The sequence below is a fragment of the Ursus americanus genome, chromosome 36 (genome assembly GCF_024610735.1).
Source record: "Ursus americanus isolate L20-20 chromosome 36, mUrsAme1.1.p, whole genome shotgun sequence".
Classification (NCBI taxonomy): domain Eukaryota; kingdom Metazoa; phylum Chordata; class Mammalia; order Carnivora; family Ursidae; genus Ursus; species Ursus americanus.
Window position 1 is genome coordinate 27,497,587 of NC_142162.1, and position 15,757 is coordinate 27,513,343.

Consider the following 15,757-nt stretch of genomic DNA (forward strand, 5'->3'; position numbering starts at 1 on the left):
AGTATAATATCTCACTTTTGTGGAGTAAACATTAGATACTTACATGTGTATATGTGTATACAAAAAAAGTCTGGGGCGCCTGGGTGGCACAGCGGTTAAGCGTCTTCCTTCGGCTCAGGGCGTGATCCCGGCGTTATGGGATCGAGCCCCACATCAGGCTCTTCGGCTATGAGCCTGCTTCTTCCTCTCCCACTCCCTCTGCTTGTGTTCCGTCTCCCGCTGGCTGTCTCTCTCTCTGTCAACTAAATAAATAAAATCTTTAAAAAAAAAAAGAAAAAGAAAAAAAGTCTGAAGTTGGAGAGTGAGATTAGCACTCTTACTTATCTTCAAGCCCACTAGTAGTTTTCTGGGTCTTCGTTTGTTCTGGTGTCACCAACTGTAACTATTCATTTTGGCCCCTGGGGAAGCCTCTGTCTTATCCCAGGTATAGGTAAATTATCTTTCCTCTTAGTTCAACAAAAACAAGGCTGGAGTTTTTGCTTTTTTTTTTTTTTAAAAGACTTTATTTATTTATTAGAATACAAGCTGGCGGGGGGCGGCTGGTGGGCAGAGGGAGAGGGAGAAGCAGGCTCTCTGTTGAGCAGGGAGCCCGAGGCAGGGCTCCATCCTAGGACCCTGGGATCATGACCTGAGCTGAAGGCAGATACTTAACCAACTGAGCCACCTAGGCGCCCCAAGGCTGGAGTTTTTTAAAAAGGAACTTTTCAAAGAAACAAAAAAGGAAAGTAAACAAAAAGTCAACATAAAAGCATAGAAACCAAAACGTTTACAGAACACACATTTCTTTTTCCTAAGTAGTAGAAGTCTGTTTACCTTAGGTGATGCAGTTTGTGGGACTTTAAGATTCCTGTGGGAATTCTTTACCCAGATCTTTGTAGCCAAGCCTATTAAATTGGAAATTTTTTGTTTGTGTTTTTTAATTATTTGTTTAGTTGAAATATAATTAAGATTAAATTGGAAGTTTTGATTCTGCATTACCATTTGGGAATGTTGTAGAAGAAAATGGGATGACAAAGAAAAATAGGTATAAAATATTAAATAAAAATCGGATTATAAGATAGTATGTATGATAGGATCCTACTTTTGTTTAAGGCGTATAGTACAATGTACAGGAAAAAACCTCCACAAAACATTAGAGAGATAGTCTTGAAATGATAACAGTGGTTACCTGTACATGGTGGAATTATACTTAGTTTTAAATTTCTTCATGCTTTTTGCTTTTTCTAAATTTTCTCTAGGAATCTGTATTATTCATATCAAAATTTTAAGGGCTCCATATTAATACTCTGTTTATACTGTATCAGTTCTAAACCTCTCTGGGTGTTTTACAGAGGCTCTTTTTAATCCAGCATTTTTTTTCACCTATCTAAATCATAGCTTTGCCTCCAGATAGTCACCTTGTTCTTGAGCAGGAGGCATTATTCTATAAAGCTAAGGACATTTATCATTACTTGTTGTTTAGCAGTGGAGATGCTCTCTCGTGTCTTCTGGTTTGAGTAGTGCCAGAGCTAGCTGTGGTCCAAGAGTGATTAACACATTTGTGGATTGTGACTGACTTCTCTTTCCAAATATATCGACCAGATGCTTGGTGTCCTCAGAGTCTGTTAGCAAATCAAAATTGTATTAATTAAGCCCAGCAAACTATTGCTCTTTTAAGATGTTAGCTGATCTTTATTTAGCTATCTTGTGTGGAGAAGTAGGTGTTGGACATTGAAGCTAGAAATAGGAACAGGATAATGGGAATATAGTGAGATATAGAAGACCTCAACTTCCTGTAAATTTGAGTAGGTTGCTTCCTTAGCATGAATTTTAAATTCCTTGGGTCTTTAAGTTTAGAAATCTATGTAATAATAAATGAAATACAGTCATTGAAATAAACTTTCAAGATTATAAAAATAACCCAGGTGTATTAGTTAGAATTTATTAGGCTTTGGGGCACCTGGGTGGCTCAGTCTGTTAAGCGTCTGATTCTTGATTTTGGCTCAGGTCATGATCTCAGGGTCATGAGATCAAGCCCCTCGTCCAGCTCCTTGCTGAGCATGGAGCCTGCTTAAGAGTGTTTCTCTCCCTCTCCCCCTGTCCCTCCCCCTCCCTCAAAAAGAGAGAAAGAAAGAATTGATCTGGTTGTGTTGTATTAACAGACACCCCCAACTGCAGTGGCTTAAAACAGGAAAGATTTATTTATTGTTCATTTTACAGTCTGATGCAGTTGATGATTCTCTTGTAGCTCTCCTCCAAGCAGTGTCTTTCTCGTTACTTGATATCATTTGTCTTCACATGTAGGATCCTAAGTTGCGGCAGAGACAGAAGAGAGATTGTAGGTGATTTGCACAGATTTTATCGCCATACCTGGAAGTGGCACATTCAGTTTCACTTAAGTCCTCAGAGTCAGAACCTAGTCTTATGGCCCCTAACTGTAAGGAAGGCTGATCTTCTTCTGTGCCCAGGAAGAGTCCGATGAAATAGGAACACATTGTCTCTGCCACCAAAGTTTTACAGATGGGCTCTCTATTTTTTTCTTCTTGTTTCCCTTTTTTCCAGTTTCCTTCTTTGTTCTCTGCCTTTCCATCTTGTTAAGCTGCCCAAGGAAACAGTAAAGTTAGTGGTAGTGAGTGGAAAATGATCTTTCCGTGTTGCCTTCATTTCTTAAGGGAGAATAAAGTCCCCACTAGAAATGCGTACATCTTTCTTAATGAAGCTCTTTGTACAAAATATAAATTTTCCCTCTTCAAAAATAAAATGCAACTTGTTTCATCAGTCATCTTTAGTTTTAAAATCTGAGCAACTTGGGTAGCATATTCTCATTGTTTCACCTAACTGTAACTGTCAGTTTTTATTTATACTATCAATAGAAAAAGATCTTGCTGTATCCGAAGAGATTCCTTTATTCATTCATCAAATCTTAGCTCAGCTTTTGTTATGTGCCATTTATGCTAAGTGTTGGGGATATAGTGGTGTATAAAACCTGGAGTTCCATCTGTTTTATATCCTGATCAGATTTATTGGTCACCAAAATCTCTGATGGATAGTACAATGTATCACTTAGTAACCATAAGTTAATTAATTAATATATCAGCTATAAAATTTACAAAATTAAAATAAGCATCATAGGATTAGTGCAGTACAAATAGATTCATAATGGTTGGTTTTTAGAAATCATAATATTGACAGGAATAATATGGATCTCTTTTTTCTTTTAGCTCTAAGGAAACCCTCTATTTCTGTTTCTCAGTATGAAAGTCATCAAGCAATCTCCCATATTCCAACTGGACAACCTCTCTCCCCAAATATGGTTCCAGGTATGAAGTCTTATTCTTAAAATTCCATTTGAAAACTAATTTACTGGTCAAGTGTTGTTATATAGTGAATAAAACATTTAGTAGCATGGTGAAGTAGCATTCATTCTTCTAGTTAATGTTATATGTTTCCCAATGATTGATCAAAGGTGAGGGAGAAATAATCATTTAAAAATGCACTTTGTCTAAAGTGTTATTAAGAGCAAAAGAATTATTTGTTCTGCCACTCTGGACTATATTCCCTTTCATCTCTGCCAGTCTGTATGTATTTACCCTTTTCAAAATGTGTTTAAATTTATCTCACAGAGTCCTTCTATTATATCCATCTGTATTCAACTCCCTACTCCATACTTATAAATATATCTGTTTGTTTTCTACTGAATATGTATTTGATTTTATAGAAATGTTCCCCTAAAATGGGAATTGATATGATTGAAATTAATTATAGTAAGGATCTAAATCAAGGCTTTGATGAGGAAGAAAGGGGAGTGGGGGAAAGAAAAGTTATATCCAGGAGTTACCAGTAAGAAAGAATCAAGAGTTAATGTGGGGTGCCTGGCTGGCTCAGTTGGTTAAGCATCTGCCTTCAGCTCAAGTCATGATCCCAGGATCCTGGGATAAAGTCCCACATTGGGCTCCTTGCTCAGCAGGGAACCTGCTTCTCCCCCTCCCCCTGCTTGTGCACACTGCTCGCCCCCCCCCCCCAATGAATAAAAGCTTTAAAAAAAATGACTTCGACACTAGAGATTTCTGAGAGCAATACAGAGTTTGAAGGGAGAGAAAGATACAGGTCTTAATGCCATTTAAATCTTTGGGTTTCTACTATATATCTCTTTGTTGGATAGGTTTATAATCAGTACTAGAGATACTTACCTAGAAAGGATTAGTAAACTTTACAGAGCTAAAATCACATTGGCTATAAGATTTGATTAAAGAAATTAGAATAAAGCCAAAAAAAAAAAAAGCTATCTGACTACTCAATATCAAACAACAGTGTGTCTTACCTTTTCTAAAGCAGGTCTTAGGAATTTCTCTGCGAAATACGACTTTAGTTTGATGTGTTTATGCTATAGATTCTCATGGACATCACAATGGAAACCCTGGAACTTCAAAACAGAACCCTTCCAATCCTCTTCAGCGTTTAATTCCAGGCTCGAACTTGGAGAATGTGCCCAGAATTCAAGCAGATATACTAAAGCAGGCCACCAAGGATAGAGTCGGTGATTTCCATAAGTTGAAGCAAAGTAAGAATCAGTTGTGAATAGTTATGCTGAAAAGATTTAAATATAATATGTTTACAAGGCTCAATTAAGGTCTTCATTATCGTAATCTCTAATGAATATGAAGTTATATGATGTAGAAAGTATGATGGTGGTAAAATTAAAAGGAAAGCAAGTTTTAAATGGATAGAGATACTTTAAAGAAGACTTTAAAAAGCTCATGTTTTCCATTATTAAATAATAAACTTCAGGTGAGTTGATTTTTTAAAAAATGCTGTTAGTTCTTACAACTATAAATTTTTTGGAGAAGTGAGAAAAGGTATGTTTTGTTAGGCTAATGAATGAAAACTTTGCTTAGGAAGAGAAGATAAATAGTTTTGAAAAATGGATTCTGGCTGATATACAGACTTGAAGAGACTGCCATAGTAGAAGGCTCAATGCTACTTCCTTTTCTATTTCCTCCAGGTGCAATTTGCTTCATTTAGGTGTTAGGGGAGAAGGGAAAGAAATTGAACAAATAAAGTATCACTGCTTAATTGTTTCAGAGGTATCAATTTTGATAAGTGGACAATAACTGTTAATCTGCATAACTCTTTAATTGGCAGGTTCTTAGGAAGTATAAGAAAAGATTCTGGTAGTAGAATTTGGACAGGACATATTTCTTAGGTCAGTTCCCTTAAACGATACTTTTCACTACTTCTGCTTTACAAGGCTTTTTCCCTTCAACTTCTGAACAGACAGAATGTCTAAAAGCTGCAGTTTGCCTTTGTTTGCTTTTTATGATGGCTTCTATGGCAACAGCTGTTCAGAGCAGTGTTTAGGCAGTTCTTGGTGCACAGGTTCCTTGTACAGTGAGGACTGCACAATGTGACGTTTTAAAATCTATTCAGCGTATTTTTATTGGTCTTTTGACAGTTCATATTTCTTCATCTATATGAATGTATACTTTGCATACATTTAAATAACTTTCCTTCCTTGATATTTTAAAGTGTATTCATGTATGTTGACTGAATGAAGTATCATCTGAAAAACATTTTTTTAAAAATTTATTCATTTATATTATTTTTCCACACATGGCGGGGGCGGGTAGAGAGAATGTGCAGGGGGAGGGGCAGAGGAAGAAGCAGAATCCCTGCTGAGCAGGGAGCCCAATGCAGGACTCCATCCCAAGACCCTGGGATCATGACCTGAGCCAAAGGCTGATGCTTAACTGACTGAGCCACCCAGGCGCCCTGAAAAGCATTTTTATTAAACAAATGTGGCTAATTTTTTTGTAAGTGATCTCTACACCCAGTGTAGGGCTCAAACTCAGAACCCCAAAATCAAGAGTTGCATGCTTTTCTGACTGAGCCAGCCAGGTGCCCCTAATGTTTAAATACAATGAGGGGCACCTGGGTGGCTCAGTTAAGTGTCTGAGTATTGATTTCCGCTCGGGTCATGGTTTCAGGGTCATGGGATTGAGGCAGCCCAGCGGGTGTCTGCTTCTCACCTTCTCCCTCTGAAATAAATAAATCTTTAAAAAAAATATAGTGAAAAAATGTTTCTCTAAGTCTTGTTGAGGAATGGCCTGAAAACTTTTATCTCAACAGAAAGAGGTAGTAAGGGCAAAACAAAATATCTTAATTCAGTATCTTAATTCATTTAAGACTTTCTTCTAAAATTGTAGTTTATCCTGAAAAACTTTTTATTGTTGCCATATCTGTATTTTTTTTTTTTTTTTTTTTTTTTTTTTTTTTTTTTTTTTACTGATCTTTGGGTAAAGAATGTGATTGGAAAATAATTGCCAGGAAATTATTATTCTCTACAACTTATTTAAAAGAGCCTGTTGAGTTTTAAACTCTTACTCCAAATTCTTTTCACTGTATATATAGAGTTGAAATCAATGGGAGCACTGTTTTGCGATTTACATTAGCATTATCTTTACGTACATTTTAACCTATCAAATAGTTATACAGTTGTTATATTAAATAGATATATACATATACACACATATATTGACACATGCATATATTCCATTGTGCTTAAGCAATAATAAAAGTTCATTTAGCTCAACTCTTTTATTGATTATTTAAATTATTTCATATTTTCTTATGTTGTCATGGTTATGAATATCTTATTTTCAAATTATTTCCTGCTTCTCCTACTTTGAGTGTGTTCCTTTAAAAGTAGTCCCCAAACTGAAATTTCTAGATCAAAGTACCTGACAAGCTTTATAGTTCCAGTTGCATATTGTCAGATTGTTCTCTAGAAAAGTTTCACAATGTCACTGGAGATTTTAAACTTATTTCCCTATGGCCTGGCCACAATTTGCTCTTTAACTCTTTTATAAGGCATTTAGAATGTAATGATTCCTTAAAGATGTTTTAATAAGCCTTTACTTTCTGGTAGCCTCTCCATTTTTATGTGAGGAATTTTACTGTAATTATTTCTTGGTATATAATCTGTGCATCAGTTTTGACCACTTAGCCTGATAACTTTGGATATTGATCCTATATCTTTGTGTCAAATCTTTATAAATAATTCAGATAGTAACCTTTTATAAATTACCTTTACCACAGTTTTACTCTTCATTGCCTTTCCTAATATGAGACTTAAGAATTTTTAAAATTAAAAATAATTTTTAAACTGTGGCAAAAATGCACATGAAATTCGCCTAAGTGTACAATTTGTGGAATTTAGTACATTCATGATGTTGGGCAATCATCACAACTGTCTAGTTCCAGAACATTTTCATCACCCCAAAAGAAAACCCTGTATCCATTAAGCAGTCACTCCCAGTTCTCTCCTACCCACAGTTCCTGGCAAAGAGTAATCTGCTTTTTGACTTGATGGAATCACAATATGTGACCTTCTGTGTCTGGCTACTTTTACTTAGCATGATGCTTTTGAGGTTCAGCCTGTTACAGCATGTATGAGTACTTTATTTTTTATGGCTAAGTTATATTCAGTTGTATGAATACATTTTGTTTATCCATTTATCTGAATTTGAATTGTTTCCACTTTTTGGCTGTTATGAATAGTGCTGTATGGAACATTCATTTGCAAGTTTTTGTTGAACACTTGTTTTCGATTCTTTCAAGTATATACCTAGATATGGAATTGCTGGGCTATATGGTAATCCAATTTTAGCTTTATAAAGGAACTGCCAAACGACACAGTGGTTGTACCATTTTACAGTCCTCCCAGCAGTGTATGACAGTTATTTCTCCACATCCTTGTCAACACTAAGTACTTTCTGGCGTTTTTTGTTTAATTTTTCACTGTTGCCATCCTAGTGGGTGTGGAGTGGTATCTTGTTGTGATTTTCGTTTATTCATTCATTCATTCATTCATTCATTCATTCAAAGATTTTATTTTTGGGGCACCTGGGTGGCTCAGTTGTTAAGTGTCTGCCTTCGGCTCAAGTCATGATCCCAGGGTCGTGGGATCAAGCCCTGCATGGGGCTCCCTGCTCAGCAGGAAGCCTGCTTCTCCCTCTCCCACTCCCTCTGCTTGTGTTCCCTTCCTCACTGTCTCTCTGTCTGTCAAATGAATAAATAAAATCTTAAAAAAAAAAGATTTTATTTTTAAGTAATCTCTACATCCAGCATGGGGCTCAAACTTAACAACACTGAGATCAAAAGTCTGAGGCTCCACTGTGACTTTCATTTGCATATCCTAATGACTAAGGACATTGAGCATCTTTTCATGTACTCATTGGTCATTTGTATAATTCTCTTTGGAGAAATGTCTATTCAAGTCCTTTGCCCATTTTTAAATTCGGTTTGTTTGTCTTTGTTGTTGAGTTTTGAGCATTCTTTTATCTATTCTGGGTATTAGACCCTCATCAAATATATGATTTACAATTATTTTTGCCCATTCAATGGATGGTCTTTTCACTCTTTAATAGTGTCTTTTGATGCACGAAGTTTTTAATTTTGATGAAGTCCAATTTATCCCTTGTTTTGTTGTTCATGCTTTTGGTGTCATATCTAAGAAACCTTTGCCTAATCAAAGCTTATGAAGATTTCCCCATGTTTTCTTCCAAAGCTTTATAATTTTGCCCCTTATATGCAAGTTTTGATCTATTTCTTATATTATTTTTATCTAAGTTTTATATATGATATGAGGTAAGAATCCAGCTTCATTCTTCTATATGCAGGTATTAGTTGTCCCTTACTATTTGCTGAAGAGACTCTTCTTTCTCCATTGAACAGTTGTAGCATCCTTGTTGAAAATTAATTGTATGAGTTTATTCTGGACTCTCGGTTCTGTTCCCCAGATGCCACTACCACACTTTTATAACTTCGTGGTAGGTTTTGAAATCAGGAAGTATGAGTCCTCCAACTTTGTTCTTTATAAAATTATTTTGATGATTTGGGATCTGTCACAATTCCATATGACTCTCAGGAACTGCTCCTCTACTACTAAAAAGGCAGTTGGCATTTTTTTTTAAATTAAGTTCTCTACCCAATGTGGGACTTGAACTCATGACCCTAGATCAAGAGTCACATGCTCTACTGACTGAGCCAGCCAGGTGCCCCAAGGCAGTTGTTAAATCTGTGGATTACATTGAGGAATATTGTCATCTGAACAATAGTAAGTTTCCAGTACATCAAAATGGGTGTCTTTCCATTTATTCAGAGTGTCTTTAATTTCTTTCAGCAATGTTTTTATAGTTTTCAGTGTACAAGTCTTGTGCTTCCTTGGTTAAATTTATTTTTAAGTATTTTTATTCTTTTTGATGTTATTGTAAATTTAATTCTCAATTTCCTTTTTCCAATCGTTTGTTGCTAATGCACAGAAATATGACTTTTTTTCTTGGCTTTTGAGGTTTTAGTTTTTATGCAAATCTAAAAATATGTAATATTTGGTTTCATCTTAAAAATTTGAGCCACCCAGGCACCCCTCCATCTCGAGTATTGTAAATAATGCTGTAGTGAACATGGGGGTGCATATATCTTTTTAAATTAGTGTTTTTGTTTTCGTTAGATAAATACCCAAAGTGAAATTGCTGGATCGTATGATAGTTCTAGTTTTAATTTTTTGAGGAACTTTCATATTGTTTTCCATGGTGGCTGTACCAATTTACATTTCTACCAACAGTGCACAAAGGTTCCCCTTTCTCCACATTTCTCCAGTTATGGCTGATTTTTGTTTGTTGATTTTATATCCTGCAACTTAGCTGAATTTGATCCATTAGGTTTTTATTTGTATATATTCAGGTATATCCATCTTGACTCTTCTTTTTTTTCTTTTTTTTTAAATGATTTTTTATTATATTATGTTAGTCACCATACAGTACATCCCCGGTTTCCGATGTAAGGCTCGATGATTCATTAGTTGTGTATAACACCCAGTGCACCATACAATACGTGCCCTCCTTACTACCCATCACCGGCCTATCCCATTCCCTCACCCCCCTCCCCTCTGAAGTCCTCAGTTTGTTTCTCATAGTCCATAGTCTCTCATGTTTCATTCCCCCTTCTGATTACCCCCCCTTTCTTTATCCCTTTCTTCCCGTACCGATCATCCTACTTCTTATGTTCCATAGATGAGAGAAATCATATGATAGTTGTCTTTCTCTGCTTGACTTATTTCACTTAACATTATCTCCTCCAGTGCCATCCATGTTGTAGCAAATGTTGAGAACTCGTTCATTCTGATAGCTGAGTAATATTCCATTGTATATATGGACCACAACTTCTTAATCCAGTCATCTGTTGCAGGGCATCTCGGCTCCTTCCACGATTTAGCTATTGTGGACATTGCTGCTATGAACATTGGGGTGCATATGGCCCTTCTCTTCACTACGTCTGTATCTTTGGGGTAAACACCCAGTAGTGCAATGGCTGGATCATAGGGTAGCTCAATTTTTAACTTTTTAAGGGACCTCCACACTGTTTTCCGGAGTGGCTGTACCAACTTGCATTCCCACCAACAATGTAGGAGGGATCCCCTTTCTCCACATCCTCTCCAACAATTGTTGTTTCTTGCCTTGTCTATTTTTGCCATTCTAACTGGTGTAAGGTGGTATCTCAGTGTGGTTTTGATTTGAATTTCCTTGATGGCTAATGATTTTGAACATTTTTTCAAGTGTCTGTTAGCCATTTGTATGTCTTCATTGGAAAAGTGCCTGTTCATATCTTCTGCCCATTTTTTGATTTGTTTATTTGTTTCTCGTGTATTGAGTTTGAGAAGTTCTTTGTAGATCTTGGATACCAGTCCTTTATCTGTAGTGTCATTTGCAAATATCTTCTCCCATTCCGTGGGCTGCCTCTTAGTTTTTCTGACTGTTTCCTTGGCTGTGCAGAAACTTTTAATCTTGATGAAGTCCCATAAATTCATTTTATCTTTTGTTTCTCTTGCCTTTGGGGATGTGTCATGAAAAAGTTTGCTTTGGCCGATGTCGTAGAGGTTGTTGCCTATGTTCTCCTCTAGAATTTTGATGGATTCCTGTCTCACATCGAGGTCTTTCATCCATTTGGAGTTTATTTTTGTGTATGGTGTGAGATAGTGGTCAAGTTTCATTCTCTTGCATGTAGCTGTCCAGTTTTCACAGCACCATTTATTGAAGAGACTGTCTTTTTCCCACCGGATGTTTTTTCCTGCTTTATCAAATATTAGTTGCCCAAAGAGCCGAGGGTCCATTTCTGGGCTCTCTGTTCTGTTCCATTGGTCTATGTGTCTGTTTTTGTGCCAGTACCATGCTGTCTTTGTGATCACAGCTTTGTAGTACAGCTCGAAATCCGGCATTGTGATGCCCCCAGCTTTGTTTTTCCTTTTCAACAGTTCCTTGGAGATTCGGGGCCTTTTCTGTTTCCATACAAATTTAAGGACTGTTTGTTCCAGTTCTTTGAAAAATGTCCTCGGTATTTTGATCGGGATAGCATTGAAAGTGTAGATTGCTCTGGGTAGCATGGACATTTTAACTATGTTAATTCTTCCAATCCATGAGCATGGAATATCTTTCCATCTTTTTATGTCTTCCTCAATGTCTTTCAAGAGTGATTTATAGTTTCTAGAATATAGGTCCTTTACGTCTCTGGTTAAGTTAATTCCAAGGTAACGTATGGTTTTTGGTGCTATTGTAAATGGGATGGATTCCCTAATTTCTCTTTCTTCAGTCTCGTTATTCGTGTACAGAAATGCAACTGATTTCTGAGCATTGATTTTGTATCCCGCCACGTTACTGAATTGCTCTATAACTTCTAATAGTTTGGGAGTGGCTTCTTTTGGGGTTTCCATATAGAGTATCATGTCATCTGCAAAGAGAGACATTTTGACTTCTTCTTTGCCGATTTGAATACCTTTGATCCCTTTTTGTCGTCTGATTGCTGTTGCAAGGACTTCTAGTACTATGTTGAATAATAGTGGCGAGAGTGGGCATCCTTGTCGAGTTCCTGATCTTAAGGGAAAGGCTTCCAGCTTTTCCCCATTGAGAATAATATTTGCAGTAGGCTTTTCATAGATGGCTTTTATGAGATTGAGAAATGTACCTTCTATTCCTACACTCTGAAGGGTTTTAATCAGGAAAGGATGCTGTATTTTGTCAAATGCTTTTTCGGCATCGATTGAGAGGATCATATGGTTCCTGAGTCTTTTCTTGTTGATATGATGTATCACGCTGATTGATTTGCGAATATTGAACCACGCTTGCATCCCAGGTATGAATCCCACTTGATCGTGATGGATAATCCTTTTAATGTACTGTTGGATTCTATTAGCAAGTATCTTGTTGAGGATTTTGGCGTCCATATTCATTAGGGAAATCGGTCTGTAATTCTCCTTTTTAAGGGGGTCTTTGCCTGGTTTGGGGATCAAGGTAATATTGGCCTCATAGAATGACTTTGGTAGCTTTCCTTCTGTTTCTATTTTTTGAAATAGCTTTAGGAGAATAGGTATTACTTCTTCTTTGAATGTTTGGTAGAATTCCCCAGGAAAACCGTCCGGGCCTGGAGTTTTGTTATTTGGAAGGTTGTTTATCACTGACTCAATTTCTTCATAATTAATTGGCCTGTTTAAGGAATCAATTTCTTCCGGTTTCAATCTTGGTAGTTTATAGGTTTCCAGGAAGGATTCCATCTCTTCCAGATTGCTTAGTTTATTGGCATATAGCTGTTGATAAAAATTTCTAATAATCCTTCCAATTTCAGTGGTGCTCGTCGTGACCTCTCCTTTTTCATTCATAATTTTAATAATCTGGGTCCTTTCTCTTTTCTTTTGGATAAGTCTTGCCAGTGGTCTGTCAATTTTATTGATTCTCTCCAAGAACCAGCTTCTAGTCCTGTTGATCTGCTCTACTGTACTTCTGGTTTCTGCTTGATTGATTTCAGCTTTAATTTTGGTCAACTGCTTCCTCGTGCGTGGATTAGGCCTGTCCCTCTGTTGCTGTTCCAGCTTCTTGAGGTGAGAATATAAAAACTGCATTTTAGATTTTTCTATTCTTTTGAGTGAGGCTTGGATGGCTATGTATTTCCCCCTTAGGACTGCCTTTGCAGTATCCCATAGGTTTTGGACTGTTGTATTTTCATTCTCATTGGTCTCCATAAATTGTTTAATTTGATTTTTGATTTCCTGGTTTATCGAGTCATTCCTGAGCAGGATGGTTCTTAGTCTCCAAGTGTTTGAGTTTCTTCCAAATTTTTCCTTGTGGTTGAGTTCCAATTTCAGAGCGTTGTGGTCTGAGAATATACAGGGGATAATTTCAATCTTTTGGTATCGGTTGAGACCTGTTTTGTGTCCCAGAACATGGTCTATTCTTGAGAATGTTCCATGGGCATTAGAATAGAATGAGTATTCTTTGGTTCTGGGGTGTAGTGTTCTATATATATCTATGAGGTCCAACTCATCGAGTATGACATTCAAAGCCTTTGATTCTTTGCTTAGTCTTTGCCAGGGTGTTCTGTCTATTTCTGATAGTGGAGTGTTGAGGTCCCCTACTATTAATGTATTTTTATTTATATGTCTCTTTATTCTGGTTAAGAGTTGGCTTGTGTATCTTGCTGCTCCCCTGTTGGGGGCATATATATTTATAATTGTCATATCCACTTGTTGAATACTTCCCTTAAGAATAATATAGTGCCCTTCTGCGTCTCTAACTATAGTCTGTAGTTTAAAATCCAATTTATCTGATATGAGAATTGCTACCCCAGCTCTTTTGAGGTCCATTTGCGTGAAAGGTGGTACTCCATCCCCTTACTCTCAGTCTGAATGCATCTTTGGGTTCGAAATGAGTCTCTTGTAGACAGCAAATGGATGGGTCATTTCTTTTTATCCAATCTGCAACCCTGTGGCGTTTATGGGATGGTTCAAACCATTTACATTAAGACTGATTACTGAGAGATATGATTTTAATAATGCCATGTTGTCAGTAAAGTCTTTGTTTGTATTGGCTGTGACTTTCTGTTCTGTATCACTCTTGGGGCCTTTTTACTTTTATAGAACCCCCCGTAATATCTCCTGTAGGGCTGGTTTCGTGGTTACAAAATTGGTTAGTGACTGTCGATTCTGAAATGTCTTTATTTCTCCATCAATTCTGAATGACAGCCTTGCTGGATAAAGGATCCTTGGCTGCATGTTTTTCTCTGAAAGAGCTTTAAATATGCTCCCCCAACCCTTTCTCTCATTCCAGGTCTGTGTAGACAGGTCTGACGTAATTCTGATGCCTTTGCCTTGGTACGTGAGAAATTTCTTTGCCCTGGCCGCTTTCAATACTGTATCCTTGGATCTAATATTTGCGAGTTGCACTATGACGTGACGTGGCGTAGGTTTGTCGTGGTTGAGCTTGGGAAGTCCTCTCTGTCTCTTGGACACGAATGTTTGTTTCCCTTGCTAGATTAGGGAAGTTTTCAGCTACAATATGTTCAAATATCTCTTCTAGACCTCTGTTTTTCTCCACCCCCTCGGGGATGCCGATGATTCTAACATTGGATCGTTTCATTGAGTCAGTAATCTCCCGTAACCTGCATTCGTGGGCGTGGATTTTTTTAAGACCATCTTCTATTTTCATTTTTTCCTCTATTAACCCATCCTCCAATTCACTAACCCGTTCCTCTGCTTCTGCGACCCTGGCCGTCAGAGCCTCTAGTTTTGCCTGCATTTGGCTCATAGAATTTTTAATTTCTGTCAGATTCGCTCTCATTTCTGTCCTTAGGGATTCTATATTCTCAGTAACCTTTTCGTTAATAGTTTTTTCAATTCTACTCATCATTTTGACCATCGTTACTCTGAATTCCATTTCTGATAATTTGGTTACATCCATATCCATTAGTTCTGTGGCAGAGGCCACAGACTCACTGTCTTTTCTTTGCTGGGGGGGAGCTTCTCCTTCTTGTCATTCTGATGAGGAGAGGTTGCGGGGTTTCCAGAGCCCAAATTATTGACTGGGTCCTAGGCAGTGCCCCTTGTTTTATAGGGATATTAGGGATGTGGGCTTCTTCTTTAAAGATTTTATTTATTTATTTATGTGGCAGCCAACCAGCGAGAGAGGGAACAGAAGCAGGGGAGTCGGGGAGGAAGAAGCAGGCTCCCAGCGGAGGAGCCCGATGAGGGACTCCTTTCTGGAATGCCGGGATCACACCCTAAGCCGAAGACACGCGCTCAATGACTGCGCCACCCAGGCGCCCGGGTTGTGGGCTTCTTGATTTTTCAGCCTGCCTTCTGGGGGAGGGGCCTGCTGCACCGATACTGAGGCAACCCTGTTTGGGTAGAGTCTCCGTGTCCCCTGCGAGGGGGGATGGGGATGGGCACTCTCTGAGCCGGTATTTCCAGGCTTTTGTTCTCTGGCGGCTTTCCCTGGCGGTTTGCTGTGCCTCTTCTGAGAGTCAGAGCAGCAGCGGCCAAATTTCAGCCTCTGTCACAGAACAGAGGGATTGCGGCCCGTTCTCTACTAATGTTCTGGCCACTTTAACTCTGTTACTGTTGGTGCTGCTCAACCCTGCAGCGTCCCGGGATGTGCGCCCCACACCCGGCGTCCCAGCCCTCACTTCCAGGGCCGGCGCGTCTCTGTCCTTTGTGTTTCTAACGCCGCCAGCTGCCCCGCGCGCGCTCCGGAAGCTCCCGGTCTCAGTCTGGATCCAGTGAGCACACCGGGATTCCGGTGTTCCGCGAGATGCCTGGTGGTGCGCGCACCCGCTCACGGTCTCAGTCTGCTGTTTTGCGGGTGCTGACCGTGAGCCCGCCCGCTCCCCCGTGCAAGTGGGTACCGCTTCCTGGCACCCGAACGCGGCGGCTCCCTACCCCTTCCGTTTATCTTCCGAT

General features: G+C 38.4%; 1 protein-coding gene across 3 annotated transcripts in view; it reads left to right on the plus strand.

The window, feature by feature from the left end:
* GOLM2 (golgi membrane protein 2) overlaps window positions 1-15,757 on the plus strand; it is a 107,875-nt gene that overhangs the window by 59,409 nt on the left and 32,709 nt on the right. For 2 of the 3 annotated variants that reach the window (XM_045772294.2, XM_045772302.2), the window contains exons 7-8: window positions 3,201-3,299; window positions 4,370-4,540. In XM_045772294.2, coding sequence (XP_045628250.1) covers window positions 3,201-3,299; window positions 4,370-4,540 — 270 coding nt within the window. The remainder of the gene's footprint in view (window positions 1-3,200; window positions 3,300-4,369; window positions 4,541-15,757) is intronic. The other variant, XM_087859201.1, reaches the window with a different exon arrangement.